Source organism: Arachis ipaensis, chromosome B10 (assembly GCF_059453495.1).
Source record: "Arachis ipaensis isolate K30076 ecotype BB chromosome B10, ASM5945349v1, whole genome shotgun sequence".
Lineage (NCBI taxonomy): Eukaryota > Viridiplantae > Streptophyta > Magnoliopsida > Fabales > Fabaceae > Arachis > Arachis ipaensis.
Window position 1 is genome coordinate 25,262,725 of NC_142435.1, and position 22,135 is coordinate 25,284,859.

At 36.3% G+C, this 22,135-nt stretch overlaps 2 protein-coding genes and 1 pseudogene across 4 annotated transcripts; all 3 read right to left on the bottom strand.

Annotated features, from left to right (window-relative positions):
• Window positions 1-3,275: 3,275 nt before the first annotated feature.
• Window positions 3,276-12,237, bottom strand: LOC148579452 (serine/threonine-protein kinase STN8, chloroplastic-like; annotated as a pseudogene). The gene is made up of 6 exons (XR_015885886.1): window positions 11,668-12,237; window positions 9,244-9,416; window positions 6,612-6,994; window positions 5,704-5,769; window positions 3,842-4,029; window positions 3,276-3,654 (listed from the first exon to the last, which is right to left on the bottom strand). The product of XR_015885886.1 is annotated as a serine/threonine-protein kinase STN8, chloroplastic-like (transcript).
• A 2,273-nt stretch (window positions 12,238-14,510) lies between these two features.
• Window positions 14,511-15,566, bottom strand: LOC110268386 (uncharacterized). Its single transcript, XM_021114510.1, has one exon. It carries the CDS (start codon window positions 15,564-15,566, stop codon window positions 14,511-14,513), a length of 1,056 nt encoding a protein of 351 aa, XP_020970169.1.
• A 1,691-nt stretch (window positions 15,567-17,257) lies between these two features.
• LOC107622978 (serine/threonine-protein kinase AtPK2/AtPK19) lies at window positions 17,258-21,728 on the bottom strand. 2 transcript variants are annotated; one of them, XR_015907012.1, is made up of 7 exons: window positions 21,403-21,501; window positions 19,756-20,720; window positions 19,287-19,369; window positions 19,076-19,196; window positions 18,821-18,994; window positions 18,096-18,630; window positions 17,258-18,044 (listed from the first exon to the last, which is right to left on the bottom strand). XR_015907012.1 is itself a non-coding variant. In XM_016325064.3 (7 exons), exons 2-7 carry the CDS (start codon window positions 20,434-20,436, stop codon window positions 17,541-17,543), a joined length of 1,467 nt encoding a protein of 488 aa, XP_016180550.1. In that variant the 5' UTR covers window positions 20,437-20,720; window positions 21,403-21,728; the 3' UTR covers window positions 17,258-17,540. The 2 variants fall into 2 exon arrangements, 1 of the variants encoding a protein (XP_016180550.1); XM_016325064.3 differs by having other exon boundaries at window positions 17,258-17,840; window positions 18,523-18,630; window positions 21,403-21,728.
• Window positions 21,729-22,135: the final 407 nt, after the last annotated feature.

The window sequence follows — 22,135 nt, forward strand, 5'->3', positions numbered from 1 at the left end:
CTTTTTAATGAAATACCTAGAACAAAATACCAGCCCAAAGCAACACAAAGCTGCTGTGCATAAAAAAAATGAACGATTTCGAACAGAAAAAAATGGTAACCGCAACAGAAGATGCCTAGTCAACCCAGCCATATTCATTACCATGAAAGCCACATCGGGGCTCTCTAATATACATTACATAATAACCACGAAATACACAGCAGAAATTATAAATTATAAATAAAGCATTCATAAATAAAACATGAAGTTGCCAAGAACAATCATAGCGAACGCATCAGCCACCGGAGACACGATGCAATCAAACTCGGAGCCACAATAACTAATGACAAATGGCAAACCACTAACTTGTTCACCTAATGGGTACAGAAGTCCAAACAAAGCAACGCGTAAAACACAACGCGCAAAACACAACACGTTATTCAAACATTTAAAGAAAACTCGAGGCACCCCTTGATGGAAACAACTACAGGCCATCTCACACGTCCAACAAACCTTACAACTCCGTCAATCAGCCCAACAGAGCGAAAATGGACCTCCGATACGACAACATCAAGCGACGGCTCAAGTACATCGAAACCACGGATAAAATGGTTGATCCCGAGAAGGTCACGACCAAACATAACACATGGTGTATCGGTCAGGTTAGGATCACCAACAAAGAGATGCCGACCCACTCCATTGCACCTGAAGGTCCAAGGTTGATGGTCATCACATGTACCCCGAACCTTACAGAGGACCGCTCATAGCTAACAAAATCCACACAATCATGGTACCCAATTAAGGTAGGATGATCCACGCATGAACCTGTACCTATTTCTATCTCATTCCATGTAGACTCTAGCGTTGCGTACCGAACAACAGAGACCGGTTTCTGTTGGGAATAATACACCATTCCCCCTTGAGAAAACACCTTTGACAGAGAAATAAAATAGACACAATCACAACACAAGAATTTAACGTGGAAACTCCAATTACCGGAGAAAAAACCACGGCCGTTGTCAATTGACAACCAGAGAATATCACTATGTGAAAATTGTTACAACACATAGACTTCTTTCTCTCACCGGCACCCCAGTACACCCACACTCTCTCAAAGCAAATATCTAACTACACCTCACAACACTCTCTAATAAAGAGTACAGAGGAAAAGAAAAATCAGATACAAGCTTAAAGTGTTTCTGACTGGTGCAAAAACAAATGGAGAACTTAGCCTCATATTTATAGCCTAGGCCACCCACTCCATTTGCTATCCTGAGCAATGTGGGACTAATTCAACCAAATCCTAACAATCTCCACCTTGATTGAAATAGTCACACATCTTCAGCTTCCATTGTCAACACCGACAATTCTTTGCTGCCATTGTCTATACCGACAATCATAGTTCAGAGAACTATTATACTCCACCATGAAAGTATACTCACTTGGAATTAGACTACTCCAAGCATTTCACCTTGGTACAGATCGAAACCTTGCTGAAAATTCATGGTGCAACTTCCAAATTGGCTTTTCCTGGAAGTTCTTCAGCCATCGACCTAACTCCGCCACACACCTTGCATCTCAACGCCAACCAATGCCCGTGTGCAATTGTGGACCCGATTGCCACAACTCATCCTTATCCATGGCAGTGCGATAATACCATGAGGATACTTCTTGTCTTCTAGAGAACATCATCTTCTCTCATAGAGAGAGCAATATTGCAAGTATCAGATTGAGAGTCTTTTTCTGAAACTACATTACCTGGACAATTTCTCTTTACATGCCCAGACTTTCCACATTTCCAGCATGTTACACTCCTTCCACGATTTCCTTTTCCATAATTGTCACTTCTAGCTACAAGCGCCAAATCTGATGAAGTGCTACCCTCATTTTTCATTCTTCTTTCTTCAGCAATGAGCTTACTGGCAACTTCTTCAAAATTCAGAGTTTCCTTTTCATACATTAAAACAGGTTTGATATACTCATAGAAAGGGGAAAGAGACAATATAAGCCTCAGTGCCTTATCTTCATCATCAATTTTCACTCCAATTGCCTCTAATTCAGAGACAATACCATTGATAGCACTAAGATGGTCGGAGATTTTCACATTGTGATCCATGCGTAGATTATGGAACTACTCCTTCAATAACAACCGATTTGAGATGCCCTTTGACTGATACAACCCTTCGAGTTTATCCCAAAGTTCCTTGGCTGTTTTCATTCCTTGCATATTTGCAAGAACATTCTTAGCCAAACACAGGCGAATAGCACTTGCAGCTCTCAAATCTAGTTCCTCCCATTCTTCATCCTTCATACCAGAGATCTTCTCCTTCAACGCCTTATGCAAACCTGATTGTATCAACACATCCTTGACTTGTATTTGCCACAAGCCAAAATTGATTCTTCCATCAAATTTCTCTATTTCAAGCTTCACAGCACTTGAATATCCTGACATTGTTGCAACCGTATACTGGAATAGTATAACTCAACCGTGCACTAGGAAAGGTCCCCAGGAAAGAGAGGTGGGTCACAATAGACACACTTAAATACCAAGTCTTTCCTTAGCCAGAACCTTTCCAAACAGCACTCTCACAGTGTCACACTGCCTTCCAGCAACAACAACAGCAACCAAAGATCAACCTCAAGCCACAGGACAAAATTCTTTTCTGATGTGGAAGGTCAGACTAGGCTGCAACCACAGAGCATACTAAGAATAAATCCCACCAAACCGAAGCTCTGATACCACTTGTTGGGAATAATACACCATTCCCCTTTGAGAAAACACCTTTGACAGAGAAATAAAATAGACACAATCACAACACAAGAATTTAACGTGGAAACTCCAATTACCGGAGAAAAAACCACGGCCGTTGTCAAATGACAACCAGAGAATATCACTATGTGAAAATTGTTACAACACATAGACTTCTTTCTCTCACCGGCACCCCAGTACACCCACACTCTCTCAAAGAAAATATCTAACTACACCTCACAACACTCTCTAATAAAGAGTACAGAGGAAAAGAAAAATCAGATACAAGCTTAAAGTGTTTCTGACTGGTGCAAAAACAAATGGAGAACTTAGCCTCATATTTATAGCCTAGGCCACCCACTCCATTTGCTATCCTGAGCAATGTGGGACTAATTCAACCAAATCCTAACAGTTTCTTCCAAAATCTACTTTCACTATTGACCCAAAAAACATAGTTGCTGGCAATGGCATACCCACTGCTCAGTCTATCAACCATTGGCGGGGTCCGAACAACGCGACTCCACTGACTCGCATTCGAAAGATACATCTACATGTCGTATCCAGCAGCTGCCAGGTGACGCTTTGTGAGGCTGAGAATCTTATAATCATCACCACCAACCACGCCAACAAAGGCATAAGCAGACCAGTCATCACGGTGGTTGAAGTGGTAACAGTCAGACCCTGGATCAGGAATAACATACCTCCAGGAACCCAACGGGTCCCATGTGATCAAGGAACTGGAACGACCATTTGTTGGAAACCTAGCACATAGCTTGCCGGTGGCCGACCCCACCAAGAAAAACCACGTCCAGTCAAGAGGAGCAGCAACCGGAACCTCTACACGAGTTTCGAAGATGTACAGAGACAGCCACCCACAATCAGCCTCTTTCAGGGGGTTGTCCAAATGGAGGACCGCCGCGTTTCCCCTTTCGATTTTAAGTGAGTGACCATGTTAGCCGCACGATTCAACCTATTGTACCAATCACGCGACATACACCTGCCTCTTCCTATCGTTTTTCCATCAGATAGAAGAAATATCTTCAAAATCAAGTCCGTTGGCAGTGCTAAGAGGCTCGAATTGTTTTCATCCCGACAATATCCACCGCGAAATACATGATCAATCTGTTCGCCTGTTGGTCGGGAGATTCCAACTTAGTGCTGAACTTCCATGCTAGCTGCGGAGGATGAAAACTCAAAAAGATAAGTGCCAATGTAGCAGAAAGAACGTTGGCAAATGCTATGTAAACAGGGAATGATTTCTTTAGCTGGTGTGATGTTCCTATACGGTGAGTGTGGTTCTTCTTAAATACATAAATATATACATAAATAAATATATAGCTATGCAGTATAGATTAATACATTAATATTATATAATCCTTTTATACTTGTATATTATATAAAGGGAACATAATTTTCTAATTAATTATTCAATTCATCAGTTAGTTAATATAAATATCCTTAATCGTCCAAATAGTACAAAAACATCTATATATATATATATATATATATATATATATTATCTTACTAATTGCTTATACGGTTGCATACATTTGTATTTATAATGTTACTATAATTAATAAATAATTTACTGTTCTTCATAGTTTATTAGTTTTCTTATAAGTTGTATAATTTTTTTTTGCTCTTACTAATGGCTTCCATGAGAGCGAGAATATCGACAAAAGTAGAAGTCCAATAACGTTGGTAATAAATGCCAGCAGCAAAATAATAGCATTGTCAATATTCAAGAGGATGAATTGATTGGATGAATTAATGAAAAATCAGACCGGTGAAGTACGGTCGTTGAAAAGGAGAATGCATTCATTCAACATGAGCCGGGGTTATGACACGTGGATTGCTGAAACCGGGATTTAGGATATTAACTTAGGATATCTCATACAATATATTTCACTGTATCAAATTAAAACAAGAACAAATAATTTATATGTACATTTGTATATATCATATGGTATTTAATGAATTAAATAATGTAACACTATCTTTGCATGCATTGGAGCACTCCAAAAGAATGTTATGTAAACACATTGTATTCATTTATGGTTTATATTTATAGAAAAAAATATTATTATCATACTAAAAATTATTTTATATTTTAAAATATATTTTTTTGCAGATAGTTAATTTTTTTATGTACAATTAGCATAGTAAATTTATTAAATATGATGTGAATCTCACTTGAGATGAATGGAATATTCAATATTCATTTGTATTTTTTATCGACTTAACTGTTGATAATAATTGCTTATCATTACTATCATTTATTCCAAATTTTATAAAACTTGAACATCATCATTATTCTAACAAATATTATGTAGATTTTAAAATTTTTTGTTATCTAGTTAAATGAATTAATACTCAGATTAATCCCAAAGTTACATTCGCGCTTCAATTTGATGTCCAAAAATTTAATTTACTCAATTTGGTCCTCCAAGTGACTCATGTTAGTTCCTAATCTGAGTAAATTGACTACTGCCAAGTTAAACTACCTAACGGTTACTTGATATGATAATTGAAATTTTTTACCTCAATTTACTCCCTAATAAGCCTTTAAAACCCTTAAGTGAAATTACCATTAAAAATTTAAAGGCTTTAATTTACAAACATGAAGAAGAGTTTTCATATTCAAATTTAATTAGTAATTAATTCAGCTTATAATAACTCTGAATATGCATCCAACAAGGATAACAACAATAGGAAGGAAAATATGGAATTCAGTTAAACTCTACAAAATTCAGAAATATATGAATCATTTTTTTTTTAAAATAAAGGAATAAAAAAGAAAATTATTTGATAAATATACTACTTACAATAATGACATTGCTAATCAAATCACCTTGTGCTCAAGCTTAATTTTAAAAGGACTAAAGCCGCCTGAACACCACCTAGAAGAAAATAAGGATGCCTCAAAGCAGCCGCGGCCGATAAGCGTCTGCTCGCCGAGGAATCTCAGTCCCAACCTCTACCGGAGTCCCATTGAGGATTCCAAAATCATAGAGGTTCATCTTAGCACCTTTCATGTGTATCTAGAAACAATAGATAAAGAAAAAAAGCACAATGCATGCACATTTTAAACTGTATTAAGTAAATGGTGCTAGAATTTTGAAATTATAGCTTATTCAGAAACTATAGGAAAATGAGGAATTCAGACTTAGTGCGGTTTATAAATCCTAGTGAAAATATTTCTAGTATAGCAACATTAACCAAAGAAGTTAATTGAGTCCATGTATTGTTAATAAACTCATTAACATTGTAGTTGTTAGAAACAAAAAAGGTGAAATAGAAGAAAAGGTTTTATCCTGACAAATATACAAAGTATTTACAGGTAAAGAACAAATCAAAATAATAAATTCATAATATCCTATAACTAACAACAAAAATGATATGTACACACTAAAATTCAATTACCATATATTTGTGTATAAATATGTGTTTTCAACGCATTTTCAATTTGTATCTTGTATTCTAACATGCATCTTATACGTGTGGTTGATTTTTTTTTTTTATGTAAGGTTGTATGGTTGAATTAACAATAGTATCATATTAATATGTACTCAGATATGCTAATGATTCTAATACTAGTATGTATAATTCTTTAAACATATCTCTTCCGACACTTCTTTAGTTAATAATTTTTGTATAAACACAAATTTAACACATCATTTGTAGACACACTTAGATAAAAGTTGTCAAGGTCCACTTTGTTTGCCATATTACCTAAAAAATAAAGTGTTAAACTTGTGTCTATGCAAAACCTTCTGCTAATTTTATGATTGTTGAACCTACTATAATGTTCTGTTTCAAAATTGAAACCACTACAGAAGGAACTTAAAAAATTGAGTGCATAAATAGGACAAAGCAACAAAACCTGCCACAATATTGGTGAAAGAAAAGCTGCAATTGGCTCTGGATGAAGACTAGTTGTTTCTTCAGGTAGCACATACAATTCTGGGGGACAATAGTCAGGATCCAAAGGGGTAAAATTGGAAACATAATTCTTTCCGATTTGCAGGTCAGTAGCTGAACCAAAATCAATGAATTTGATTTGTTCGTGTTTAGTAACCACCAAGTTGGCAGGCTTTATATCCCAGTGAACAATGCCTGTGTCATGAATCTTCTTATCAAGCAAAGTAAGATCAAGGCATCTCTTTTCAACGAGTCTATCCCTTGCAAGACTTGTCGAAACATGACAGAGTCCAAGTTTGAAGGAAAGTTTCAATCCGTCATGTAGTCGGTAAGAGAACAGCCACCCTGTGACATCATAACCCTGCAATTAGTGTATAGAATAGTTGATACCTAAGTTGCATGAAAACGGGTACAGAGTACAAAAAATTTTGAAAAAAAAGTACATATATATATATATATATATATATAGGAAACGTTTCAAGTATTCCATCGTACTTTTATGGAAATTGGGTATGCCAGGTATGATTAGGTAGCATTGTGTTCATTTGTTGTGTAGCGAGGAATTGAAAGACAACAATAGCCCCTAGCAAAGGTTTGAAAAGACAATATTAGGTAGCTTTAGAAATGGGGCACCATAGTGTGGCGAAGGTCAGCTATGTTACTATGATTGTAGTGGCTCCGCTTATGTTGTGTGAAGCATGTTCCTCTGGTCAAAATTAATAAAAAAAATGATGAGTTCAACAATTAGAAATTGACTATGTTTAATTATATTATTAAATATGATACAAGTGAATATCTTAGTTATTATTTTTAATAAAATATTTTTATTCAAACAATTACTTAACTTCTTATAATTTTTTAAATATAAAAATATCAAGATTAATATTTTTTAACTTGTTCTGTATTTGAATTAACATTAATTAATTTATACTTTTAAAATATTAATATATATTTTGAACAAGTGTAAAAAAACAACATATTTTATTTTACTAAATAACTATTTTAATTATTTAAAATTATTTTAAAAGTGAATTTCTCTATCTTAATGCTAAATAAAATATATTATTTTTGTCATTATTTTAAATAAAATGGTAATTAATTTTTGTAAATTAATTAAGACAATGAGATTACAACACAAAATCTAATTAGATGTCCAAAAAAAAGTTTCACAAATACAATGATTGATTTATCAAAAAGTTATAATTAAGTACTTTGATATTTTTTATAAATAAAGACCAATAACTATATATATTATCACATTAATAATAATGATCCACTTGCGATTTATCAATCTATTATATAGTTAATTATCAATTTATGATAAAAAAAAAAGTTAGCACAACTAAATTTTTTTATATAAGAATATTCGAGAATGCATAAAAGGTGAGTTAAATTCCACTTTAGTCTTTAGGATTGGCGAGTTGTACTAATTTAATAGTCTTTGACTTTTCAATTGCTACAATTTAGTCTTTCAAATTTAAAAAAGTGCACCAATGTAGTCCCTCGTGCATCTTCTGTCATCGAAATTTGTAATACCCTACCACACAAAGCCGTACGCTATATTCGTAAATTTAAGGTGGTGAGACATTACGACACCTAAAAGAAAAAAATATATACATAGTATTCGAAGGATAATAATATAATTAGGATTATGTAAGGAAAGATAAACAAAACAACGATCATTATCACACACCAAATATTAAAGCAAGAGAAAATATCGTATACAAGAGCATAATCAAAAATATTATTTGTACACCAAAATCAGTCACTAAAATTAGCCACCAATGTATTTATATATAAATATATGTATTGGTTTAATTTATTTTTAATGTGTATTTGTATTCCAACCCGTGTTTTATATTACTGGTTGACTTTGGTGATTGATTTTGGTATATACGTAACATAATTGCAAAATATATATATATATATATATATATATATATATAGTTAAATACATAAGATGCTGCTTACGACCCATTGCATTGGCTTTCCTACAGCTTGCCAAGCCAGCTACATGGGAACTGGGAAGCACCATTACTTCACACGAGCTTAGGCATTAATGCCATCTCAAACAACTAAAAACTTCACAACCATAGATGCGGTTAGAGTCCTATCGTGCACCTTATTAAATCAGTCATCACAGTACCTATGTGTCTATTTATCTGAGCCATTCAAATAATTTACAGTATATCTCAATGGTGTGAACGACTGGCGTACTGAACTTCCAGTACAGGAACCTGCCTCACCTGAAACGCTTCCATATATATGTCACAAATAAACTGCATGCGTCTATAGTTTATCAAAGATCAAATTATTCTGTTAATTCTTATAATTTTCTCAAATTGTGATTAGATCTTTGCATTTTAAGTTATCAATTGAGTCCTTACATCAATTTTAGATTTGTAATTAGATCTTTTTAACAATAAACGTTGCAAAATCATTTTCATCCATCTCACGCCACTGTTAGGTTAATTGTTCTTAGAACGACGAAGATGTGATTACAAATTTAGCAACTCAATTTCAAATTTGGTAAAACTAAATTGATTAACAGCAAAATTTTAACCTTTATCAAACAGAAACATAAATAAGAGCACCTCAAACTTCCAAACAAGTCATTTTCCACCTTTTGTGAAAAGTGATTGGTTTTATCAGCAACAAAACTTCCAAAAAACCTAGCACATGTTTCTGGAGCTGCTCTGAAGACTCTGTAATTGAACCACTCCTCACATTCACCAAATTTTTCTGGAGTAAATACCCATAGTAGTACCTGAGATTCACGCAATTACTCATAGTAATCCCTAAGATCCCGATTTCTCTATTGTAGTCCTCCAGATAGAGCTCCGAGCACTCAAACTAGTCCCTGGCCATATTTCAGGTGATGACTCATCACCGGAGCGCTGACGTGGCCTCGGATTGCCACGCTGGAGGGCTCCCAACGGCTAGCTGAGCTGGCTAAGTTCCAATTTTTACCCATATTAGTCCCCCCTAATATATGTAACCCTAAATCCCCAAATTCTCATACACTTCCCCTCTTCATCTTGTTCACCTCTTCTTCTTCTTCTTCTATAACTTCTTCCTAAACACTGATGAAACATGATGTAGTAGCCCAAAAGAATACACACCATGCATCCAAGTACTTCCGAGTCTAAAAACACATGGATAAAACATGAGGATCAAAATTAATAAGATAGTAATCAATTAAATTATGCCGTTGTTGAACACTAGCTCAGTGGGTTTCAATGAAAATTTTCCAGTTTCACTTCTAAAGATGTAAATCAAAATTTAAAGCATTACAGCTAGGTGTTTCACTTCCAAAGATCTTGTCTCCATCAACCAACCAGAAAAAATAAGTTCCCATCCATACATCTTCAAAGTGCGAATATATGTCAAAAGTTCTCCTATTCTACGAATTCTGTAAGAACCACAATTTTAGGATTGTAAATATGCACCAACAGCTTTGAAAAATATTAACCCATTTTTGTAATATGCTACAACTGGCTAGAGAATGGAAAACTGTTGATCCTGAATGCAGAAAAACAAGAACATGGAAATCTAACAACTGTAAAGAAGCAGGGAACAACTGGAAAAATATTGCATCATGTTTGTAACAAATATGAAAAGATTACATGCCAAAACTTTTAGAAACTCCAAAGGTTCATTTAGCAATTGAAAAAGAAATCAATGGATACCTTTCATTCTTCTCCTTCATTTGTTCAGTGGCAATTGCAATTAATTGTGATATCCATTTATTCACTACATCAATTCAAATATCATAGTTTTCAAAATAATAAGAAAACAAAAGTAGTGACAACAACGATAATTTAAATACATAAATTAAACCTTTTAAAAGAAGGAATTGAAGGTCAAGTATACATTTCTGAAATGGAAACTGGCTTCTAGGTCTAGAACATTGTTAAATCAAAAGAAATATTAAGCAATCTTCCCTGAAGGTACGGCCAAATACACATTCATTGATAACAAATTAGAACAGAGTTCCCGCTTAGGATTTAGAAAACAAACTCAGTTACTGATAACACTTATAATAAACAGGCCTTGTTGTCCGGAGAATATATCATAATCCTTTCTGAATTTTTTTTGAAGTCACCTCCATGATGAAACATGATGTCCAACTTCTCCTCTATCTGCAAGAAATTTAAAATGTTTACAATATACAAGGAGAATTTGAAAGCCTACTCATGCATTAAAAAAGAAAAATAATCACCACAAGAAAACATATTTTTCCAAACCTTCATACATCTCCCTGTGTCATCCCTGTTTTATTCAGGTATTACAGCAACCCCACAAACCCCAACCAAGATTCAAACCCTAGACACTACAATGACACCAAAACTCCAGAACCTCAACTACACTGACCAATGCTATCATCAACCAACATTGTATTCAAAATGCAGAGTAAAAAAAAATGAAGGTTACCTTGAGTCCGATCACAACGTCAGAACCTCGTGTTTGTGGTGAAGGAAGGGAAGGGAAGAGCGATAACAACTTCTGATCAGATGAATTCTTTTCTCAAATTTTCGTAAACCCAGCAAATACAACCCTAACGCTACGCCATTGATGGGGAGATGAAGAAGAAGTCACAGGGTGGAAGAAGAAGAGACGAAGTGTTTGTGTTGGGGGAGAAAACTGTTTTTCATACTAAGTAACAACTATACGGTGTCGTTTTTGGCTTTCAAGGGCACCAAATCCAAAACGACGTTGTTTTGAACACGTTCCACGTGGCAATCCGAGGCCACGTCAGCACTCCGGTGATGAGTCATCACCTGAAATATGGCCAGGGACTAGTTTGAGTGCTCGGAGCTCTATCTGGAGGACTACAATAGAGAAATCGAGATCTTAGGGATTACTATGGGTAATTGCGTGAATCTCAGGGACTACTATGGGTATTTACTCAATTTTTCTGCTCCTTCAATTCCAACTTTCACTTGCATACACACCACAGACGAAATCGGCTACAGGAATCAAACTATGCCAGAGTATTCTATCATAACTAGGAATACCTTTTTAAGAATGACTTTGTCCTTAGATTTTGCATCCAACTTTTTTATTACATTCCTCCCCTTATTGCCACTCTTCTTTATCCTCTCTTGTTCTACATTATTTACATTTCTTGGGACCAAAACACCTCAATAAACAACACCAAATGATCCTTCTCCTAATTTATCTCCAATCACAAAATCACTCCTTTTGAGATTTCTCTTTCCAAATAAGCTATCCAGAACCATTTGAATTGGAGCCATATAGTATGCATCAACGGCTCCAACAAGAAGACCAGGCTTGCAGTTAAGTAAATCCATGACAAACTAGCAAAAGTAAGAAACCCCCATTTTTGTAAACTTGATAAGTCTTCAGTTACATTCTGGAACTTCCCTAGTGTGGAGTCCAACTCCACCAATAACTCTTTGATGTTATCCAAGAATGCATTGCACTTTATGGAGTTAATGTAGTTACTCTTGAAACGCTGTGTTAAGAGGGAAATTGTATATGGGGTGGTGGATTTCAGAGGAGAAAAATATATTGCGATGATTGTGATGAAGTGTAGTTGAAGTTGTGCTGATTAGAGTAACCATGATATGTTGTTACTTGTTACATACAATATTACAATGACTTTGGTTTTATTTTCTTTTATATAAATAATAAATAAATACATTAATGCCAGCATTCAGCAGAGGCAACACTTTTGCCACCGTTCATCCTTACTTTATACACCTGTTCTACGTATTTTTTTTAGTTCAAAATTACATAAAACCTCATCCAAGAAATCATAAGTCCAAACAATTTAGTTGTTTAAAATATTTAATAAAAAATAAGTAAATAGATAATGGAAACTGAGTGTTTCTCATAACCCCTTTATTCTTTTTGTTGTTTAGAGTATTCAATTTGTATTAGTATTTTTTATTTTCAAATAAAAAAATATATGATCATTTTCTTAACTTGATGAAAATTACTAAATTTAATTTCATATAAAAGCATAAACTCTTAAAATAGTCCGGCCTAGTTATTTTTAAAAAATTTAGATAATTTTTAGAATAAAATGACAAATAAATCCCTTAAAATTTATGTTTTGAACAGATTAGTCTTTAAAAAAATACCAATAAAATCTTTTAAGATAATAAACATCAATAAATTAGTTTAAGGGCAAAACACGTATTTAAACCAGATGGAGAAAAAACTTACACAATTCTACCAAAAGCAAAAAAACAATGTGAATATCCCAAAAGCAGCATCCTATGTAATTCGAATGAACCCAATTTGAATTACACAAAGCAATAGTAATTTGAATTAACCTAAATCGAACTACGTGTGACCTTAGTAATTCAAATCACACTGATTCAAATTATATACGCATAAACTCGATATGGTAATTTAAATCACATTCTTTCAAATTACACACAAATAAGTATCCACACTAGTTCGAATCAACATGTATCGAACTAGCACACCGATTTGAAGCTCATGGTAATTCAAAACAACTTGATTCGAATTACCCTCAGTTTGGCTGCCCCTAGTAATTCGAATTACAAAGGCTTGGCTTATAAATAGAGTTCGAGTCAACCTCATTCGAACCATTATCCCAAACCCCTGCCCACCAAATCCCAAAGAAAACTCATTCTGTACGACCGCAACAAAGTGTTCAACAGAATATTCAACTGATGGGGGATGACCCGGACCAACTCTATCATTTGGATGGCGTCGCCCATATAGCTGGTGTCATCAATGAAGAGGTTAGTGCCATTTTTTCCTTTGAAAATAGGATTTAGTGTGTTATATTTTTTATATTTTTTACATTTTTACCTTTTGTATGTTATAATGGTAGTAAGTATATACCTTTGTTAAGTGGTTATATTAGTGGTTTATTAGTGAACACAAACATGAAAAAGTATGAGTAGTAAGGAGGGTGAAAATTATCTAGAGTAAGTTTTTTCTTTTTTATATGAGTAGTAATCATTGAAGTAATTTTTTAAGCGTAATATTATACTCTCTCTAAGAAAATTTTTTATGGTAATTAAGTATACCATTTTCAGGAAAAAGTTTTTAAAAAATTTTCTCGTTAGGCCCACTTTGATGTGTATTTGAGGTTATTTTCCATTTTAACGCGTAACATAATTTGGTAGAGTGCAAATTGTATGTTCTGCTCTACAATATGCATTAGTGAAGTATGTTGTGTAAATATGTTCCGAGCCGAGGGACAATCATTTTTTATGCATCCCCACCGATGTATCTCGAGTATGCGACGGCAGCAGGGTATGCGCCTGGATGAGAGATGGTTTATGCTGGATGAGCCCCTAGTTAGTGTATTCGTGGAGCTTGGCGTTCAGGGAGTGCACGATTACACTTCAGAACGTGGTGTACCAGTTAGGGCTGCCGATCGATGGGCATTATGTTAGTGGGTGCTTGGCAGATTTTCAGACGTACATCGAGGGTGGTCTCCCAGCTTGGGTGTGGTTCGAGGAGCTGCTGGGTGTATTGCCTCTTGCAAACTGCATCAAGAAGTTTGCAGTGAACTGCAGCTGGTTCTAAGATACGTTCAGCGAGCTTCCTAAGGGGGCCGATGAGCCCACGGTTAGGAGGTATGCCCGGACCTATATCATGATGCTGTTGGGGACTCAGCTATTTGGTGATAAGTTCGGTACTCGCATTCACATTAGGTGACTTCCACACCTAGCCAGGCTTGAGGACATAGGTCAGTACAGTTGGGGATCAGCTGCTCTCTCGTGGTTATACCAGTGTATGTGTCGCATGGTGAACAGACACATAGTGAAGCTAGCCGGTCCGTTACACCTGCTTCAGTCTTGGATCTTCTGGCGGTTTCCTGGATTCAGACCCGCTAGATATGATACGTTCAATTGGCCTTTGGCCTCAAGGTACTATTCGTCGTCATATGGCCGAATCTCCTACCCTCATCCCGATGTTGAGTCCACATTGCATACTCAATCCTGTTAGCCCAGTCACACATGGCAGGATTTTCACTTCGTAGAATATCAAACCAGTAATCGAATTCCACCTCAGTCTTCGCATATGCCGCATTCACAAGAAGCCTCCGTGCATTCTTGCCCTTAAAAGTGAGGGAAAAATTTGCAACCACATGTCGAATACAAAATGCACGGTATGCAGCAGGTGGTAGCCAACCTCCGTCCGGAGCCTCAAGTGCGGTCTTGATACTATTGTGCCTATCTGATATCACTAAAATACTCGGCTGCAGGGTCACGTGCTGGCGGAGATGGGATAGAAAAAAAGACCAGGACTCAGCATTCTCACCCTCCACGAGTGCAAATACAACAGGCAGGATGTTGGAGTTCCCGTCTTGTGCAATCGCAACGAGCAGCGTACCCCCATATTTACCGTACAGGTGCGTCCCGCCAATACTGACCAACGGCTTGCAATGATGGAATGCCTCTATACACGGTGGGAATGTCCAGAAAAGCCGGTGAAAATAGGCTTGCGAGTCATCCACCAGCCCACCCACTCGAACAGGACTCGTCCTCAACACTGCAACACTACTAGGCATCGTCAGCTGCACACCTAAGACCCATCGCGGTAGCTCGTTGTATGACTCATCCCAGTCTCCGTAAATCTTTGCCACGGCCTTCTGCTTAGCCAACCAAACCCTCCTATAAGTCGGATTAAACCCGAAATGTGCCTCTGTCGTATTCAGCAGTACCTTGATACAGACGGATGCATCAGCTCTAACCATTGGCATGATGTAGGCCGAGATCACATGATAATCAAGACTCATGTGATCGCTTGAGATTGACGTGGCCAGACAAGTATGAGGGTCATTGTACCGTTTTACCTCCCAAATACTCCTGCGCTGGCAGAGACTGATCCTGATCAACCATGTGTACCCGTTGCCAAATTCAGTACACTTCTCAGGGTACTTGCGATAATCAAATTCCATCACTTTGTACTGTACCCCCCGTCGGATGCTATATATCTTCACGCTTAACACAGCCTCCTGTTTATCCTGAAACTGCTGACCAACCTGAAATTCTGTAGACCTCCGGAACCATGCATATCTCTGGCACCAAATCCAATAGGTTCCCCAGGAATCCCCTCCTGTCTCATGGCATCCAAGTCCAAAGATGAAAAGTGCGGGGGATACTGCTGAGTCCCTGAGCTGGAACCACCGCCATCCCCAACTAGATTACTCGCCGCTATGTCATCACTACTATCATCAGCAATGAAGTCCGGCTCCACATCATCAGTGTCATCGTCATCCGGCAATGCATCGTCCATCCCAGCCGGTGCCCACACTGTAATGAAATCGGCACCCTATCAATGATACTAACTTCTCTGCCACCACCGCTATTGAGATTAATGGCGAACGACGGGGAGGCCACATGCTCTTCTTGAGGTGAAATCACAGGCACGGATGAAGATGCACCAACAGGTCTCGAACTAGAACAGGCTGCCGTTACTGGAGTTTGGGTATTCTAGTTCGAACCACTTGATCTAGAGACCACATCAACCAGCTTTGCTAACAGTTCAGGTGTCTTGACCTCGGGAAACTGCCGACGATAATGGAACAGGACCTCCAAATCCTCGTCACTCCCTATGACAAACGAATCGTATTTCACGTCATCTCGCAGCACTGAGATCAGAATGCGATAGAATGATTTCTCAACCCGTTTCACGCCTTGCATCCCAAGTTTCTGTATTATAGAATTCAAGAAATTAGCGAAGCTCGTTGTAGATTTCAGAAAAATACTAAAGGATCCTTATCAGTAAACTTAACACCAGAACGTGTTTTTTTCTTAATTGACCCTCTATAATGCACCAAACATAAACAACTCTCTTCACTAGCCATTGTTTTCACTCTAATGGGAGGAATTCACGTTCACACTATATTTATACACGTTGGGCCTTCATAATTCGAAACAACCAATTTCGAATTATATATAAGTAGTTCGAAGCAACCTCATTCGAACTACTATGTCTGGCTTCCCTACTTAATTCGAATCAGTATTATTCGAACTACTATAATACAAGATGCATACATAATTCGAACCATGTTTGATTCGAACTACCTACGACTAACTCCATGGCATAATTCGGATTTACTAAATTTGAATTTACACTTCCCTATTAATTCGAAGTGTGTTAATTCGAATTACTATTGTTTTCATAGTTCAAATTAGCTTAATTCGAATTACATAAAAATATACTTTTGGATGATTCATGTCACATTTTTTGCTTTGATAAATTCGTGTAAATTTTTCTTCCATTTGATTTAATATAATTTTTTACCCTTAGTTTAAATTAAAACTTTTTACCCTAATTATAAAAACTAATTTAAAATTTAAAAATAATATATTCACATTTGCTATCCTCAAATTTTATTAATACTTTTATTTTTAGAAATTAACCTATTCGAAATTTAAATTTTTAGAAATTTATTTATCACTTTATTTTAACTTTTACATTGGCATAGAGGATTAAAAATCAAATAAACTCTTTATGATTATAGACATGATACAAAATAAAATTCAATATAGATAATATATATGATAAAATTTACTCGCATCTAATCCATATATCTGATTCCAGATAATGAAATAAGACTTTGTTGATGTTGAATAAAACAAAGGATACAAAATTAAACAATTTTATTTTCTGCATAACACATTATAAGTCAACTCAACACAAATGAGCCGCAATTCACACAAATAACATAACCTAGAAAGTTCACACAACTCCTAAAAGCCAAAATAGAAACCTAAGAAAAAGTTTCTTGTTGGCAATTTATGTGCCAGTATAACACCTTCGTTCATGCAAACCCCTAACCCAACCAAATATAAAAAATACTAAAAATACCAAAGAAAAAAATAGGTGTGGATTTAAGAGCCAAGACCAATTGCAAACTACAGCAATTTTAACAAGCAGGGCTATTCCTTTGAAGGAAGGAGGCTGCAGGCCTCACATAAGAGAAGTCTTTGAAGGGGTTGGCACCATTCGGGCTGGCAGCTGGTGAATCGACCACAGGCATATCAGTCCATCGCTTCTCAAAGTTGGCGACGCAATGCTTCCCGGCTACATCCGGCCTAAAATTCGGCTGGATTTCTCTTGCTTCCAACTTCCTCCAGTTGATTTGTTTGAACCACTTGTGGCCTTTAATCTCCATTATCCCCTTAGGTCCACAACCTAATCGCTTTCCCGCCTCCTTCTGTAGCAGCTGTAACAGACACAAATTATTTTTATCTCAAAGTGAAGAACAAAGGTTTGAATACAACAGTAAGAAAGCAGAAAGCTCAACAAGAAAGGGGAGAAGGAAAGGAATCAAAGGTTCTATGCAGATAAAAATGGATGCAAATAACATCTGAAATACTAATTTCAGTACAAGCTTAAAATGAAATTACAAAATAACCAACAATGTAAACTGATTTTTTTTTTTGTGACTAAACAAGGAAAGAAACAAAGCATTGTAAACTGATTTACTTACAGCATTGTGAGTATTACTATCTAAATTTTTTGAAAACAAATGCCAATGAACTTATAATTCAATTAACGAATTAGTATTATGTATCATAAACAAAAACAATTATTACCATGATAATGAAACAAAGAGTGGAACAGAAGGAACAGTTTTTCTAACATGCATCTACAATTCCAAATTGGAAACAAACATGGACAGTGGATAAATCAGTGAACAGATTGTGATGGTGTAATCATGAGATATTGAACCAGAACCAGAGGTCTCGGCACAGCTGCACTACTACTGCACCAGGAGAACACTGGAAGAGGTCAAACCATCAGAAGTACCTGCTTTATTCATCATCTTCACACTGGGACACTATTTTACACAAATATGAATACATGTATTAGATACAGTTCGGTATGTAAATATGATAAATTACCCCTTTCAACAGAGAATGCGCCTCACTAGACAAAAATGCTGGCAGCTTAATCTTGTCTTTAATTATCTTCTGCTGAATTTTCTCACGGTTCCCACCACAAAAAGGTGGCTGCAGAGGAGAAATGACAAGAACAAAAACTTAGCAACTACAAAAAAATGGCAGTTATGAGCATTTAAATTAAAACTATTTATTACTTATATAATCACGCTTACACATAGTAATTTTGTATCATTGAATAACAGTATGAAGATCCAAATGAACAGCAAAGACATAAATTTACAAGAAACAAGATGCAAACCTTTCCAGTAAGCATCTCAAACAGAAGGATGCCTACACTCCACCAATCAGCAGCCTTATCATGGCCCTTGCCAAGAATAATTTCAGGTGCCATGTACTCTAGTGTTCCACACATAGAATTTGATCTTGTACTATCCTCGAATTGCTTTGCTAAACCAAAATCAGTCAACATAACCTAGTAGACCAACAAATAAATCTCAGTACAGTTATTACACATAGAAAGCAATGTTGAATAAAATCATGAAGGAAAAATTACGTGGCCATCAGCATCCAGCAAGATATTTTCAGGTTTTAGATCCCTGTGCATTATTCCATTCGAATGGAGATGTGAAACTGCAGATACGATCTCAGCAGCATATATGCGTGCTAGATCCTCTCTGGATATTCAAAGAACAATAGAACTCGAGTGTTATCCTGTGAACTAATGCAAGAAGCAGAAGAAAAAACCAACACTCAACCAAACTTACCTGAACAAGCCCTGGTGATAAAGTTGAAAGAAAAGATGCCCCCCATTCACGAAATCCAGCACAAGATACAATCTATATTTTGTCTGAAACAGAATAGAACACATCCATTTTGAATTTCTGAATATTATTAGACAGTCTTATAATACAAGCCATTTAACAAAAGAAACCAATTTATGAGCAGAGCGCATGATTCCCGACATAGTTATGATTAGAATTGCAACCAATTTATGAGCAGAGAGCATGATTCCTGACATAGTTATGATTAGAATTGCACATCAATGCCTCAAACTAACACTTTCTTCATTTAAATTTTGGCCCTTTGGGTAACATACACAATGACAAAAGGCACTAAAAGGAGACAGAATCTAAGAAAAGTACCATACCATTTTGATAAATTATGTCACTAGTGATATATCACCACGATAACACAAAAGAAGCTACAACATTATCACAATTTGAAAATCAGTACCTGAAATGAGTATCTGAGTTGTACAACAAAAGGATGCTCTATTTGTGTCAAAATATCCCTCTCAGCTTTCATGTACTCAGCATGGTTCTTTTCCATAATTTTGTCCTTCCTCATAACCTTCATAGCATATATTTCAGAAGTTACCTTTTTCTTCACCTGATATACTTTTGCAAATGCTCCCTGCCCCACAACCTTCAAAATCTCAAAATCATCAAGGCTAACTCTGTGAATCTTCATGAGACTCCCACCGTCTTGCAACGATTCCTTGGTGATAACATTGTGAAAGGAAGATTCTTTCACGTCTGTGACCTTTTCTCCAGTCACATCCTCCTCTAGGACCTCTAGTTCCAATGAATCTTCAGTTTCTTGTATGGTGAGCTTTCCAAGCTTCAGTGATTGGCTAACACAAGCAGAAGGGCCAACCAAAGAATGTGAACGGGTGTAAATGACTTCAGGCTCATCATAAACCAGCTCACTAGATTCTTCGAAATACTCTGCAGATTCAATATTATTTACTTCTACTGTGGGTGGAACTGTAACCGGACCAAAGACATCTGAGAAATCTAGTTCAATGTGATCTGTGATTATGTTTTCAGGAAGACTTGTAGGAAAGAGCAACTGAGCCTGTAAAGGCTTATATGTGCCAGCCGTAGTCAAACCAGAAAGCTGAGAGGAAACCATTTCTTTTTCCCGCTAATTAAAATGGGATCTAAATGTGCTGATGGCCAAACTAATAAAGACTATAGACTAATCACTCCAAAGTTCCCCAAGAACCCAACTGCCGATTCTTTCCTGTCAACAGCCTGAATTAGGAGGAAATTGATGTATGCAAATGGCGTTCCCAAGAATTTTGGCAGCAAGGAGAGCAAAATCCAGCAGAAGAGGAGGCTGTTGTTGTTTCCCGAGTCACAGGAAACGAAGAATGCTCCAGTGGTTGTTGAACTCATGAAGATCCAATTCACAATCTGTTCAAACTCATCCAACAAAGAAAAGGAGGAATCAAAATCAGAGAGACATGACATACACAAAAGCAACTTCCTTTGTTACCATAATGTAATCCCACAAAGTATTAACAAAAACAACTTAAGCTGACAACAAAAACAGAAATCCAATCATATGGATCTCAACCACCAATCTTAAATAAATAGAATCATTTTGGACCAAAAATACCAACAACTACTAAAAAGGGTGAATAATTAAAAAATTATCAAACATGGATGCTTCCTAGTCCAAGAAAGTAATCTGGCATTGAACATCGGTATCAAAGATATGATTAAACGACAATCTATACTTCAATGGACATCAAGATCTAATTCATGACGAAATTCCCAAAAAACCAAATCACGGATCCAAAAGTCCCCAAAAAACCCAAAACTAGGGTCAAAACCCCAAAGGATAAAAGCACACAATTTACAAGCTACAAACATCAATTCATCATCTTCATATAAAGATAAACAAAAGCATCATCAAACAAACCAATCCACCAGAACAAACAGAACTAAACAAATAATTAATTAATTAAACGCTACAAGCTAACCTACAAGACGGGATTTGAAAAATAATAAAAGATGATGGTTTGAAAGCAAAGGAAGACAAAAAATCGAAACTTTGGAAACGGATATAAGAAATTTGAGTTGGTTTACTTACCTGGGAAGGTTGCGGGGGAAGGGAATTGGGGGGAAAAGGCGTTGTTTTCACAGCAAAAGAGAGGAAAGGAAATGAGGGATTCCGATTTCAATTAAACATGTGGAAGAGCACTCGCGTCGCCGCTTATACGGTATTAGGTGCTACGTGGCTTCATGTGATTGGTGCCAATTGAGTGATTGACCAAGTGTATTATATTGGGTCCCACTTGTTTTCTTTCCTTTTTTTTTTTGTGTAATGGGTTTTTCTTTTGTACTTGTTGGAATCTGAGGATGGGGAATATGCTACGGGAATTTGGTTTCTCCACTTCCGTGTGCTAATTTTGCGGTTGGATTAGAGGAATTTTTTCTTTTTATCTTGGAACATTATCTATAATCTATAACAATATATAATAGTATAATACGATTATATAGATAGTATTTAGTAGAGAGATAGAGACGAAAATATTGAGACAAAGAGATAGAGACTAATGTCTAATTTTTTTTTGGTGAACAACTAACAGAAAAAATAAAAGAGCAGAAAAGAAAAAGAAAAGAAATCAGATTCTTAACAGCAAGAGAGGACAAACCACCTCTGGCGGCTGGTGCCAAAGGTGAACCTCATCAGCTCCGCTACCTCCAGATCCCATCTTTGCCAACCGATCTGCCACGAACATTAGCTTCTCTCGTGATAAGCTCAAAACGAATATCACAATCCCTTCTTAACTTCAAGTCAAAGATCAGTTGTATCACTTCTT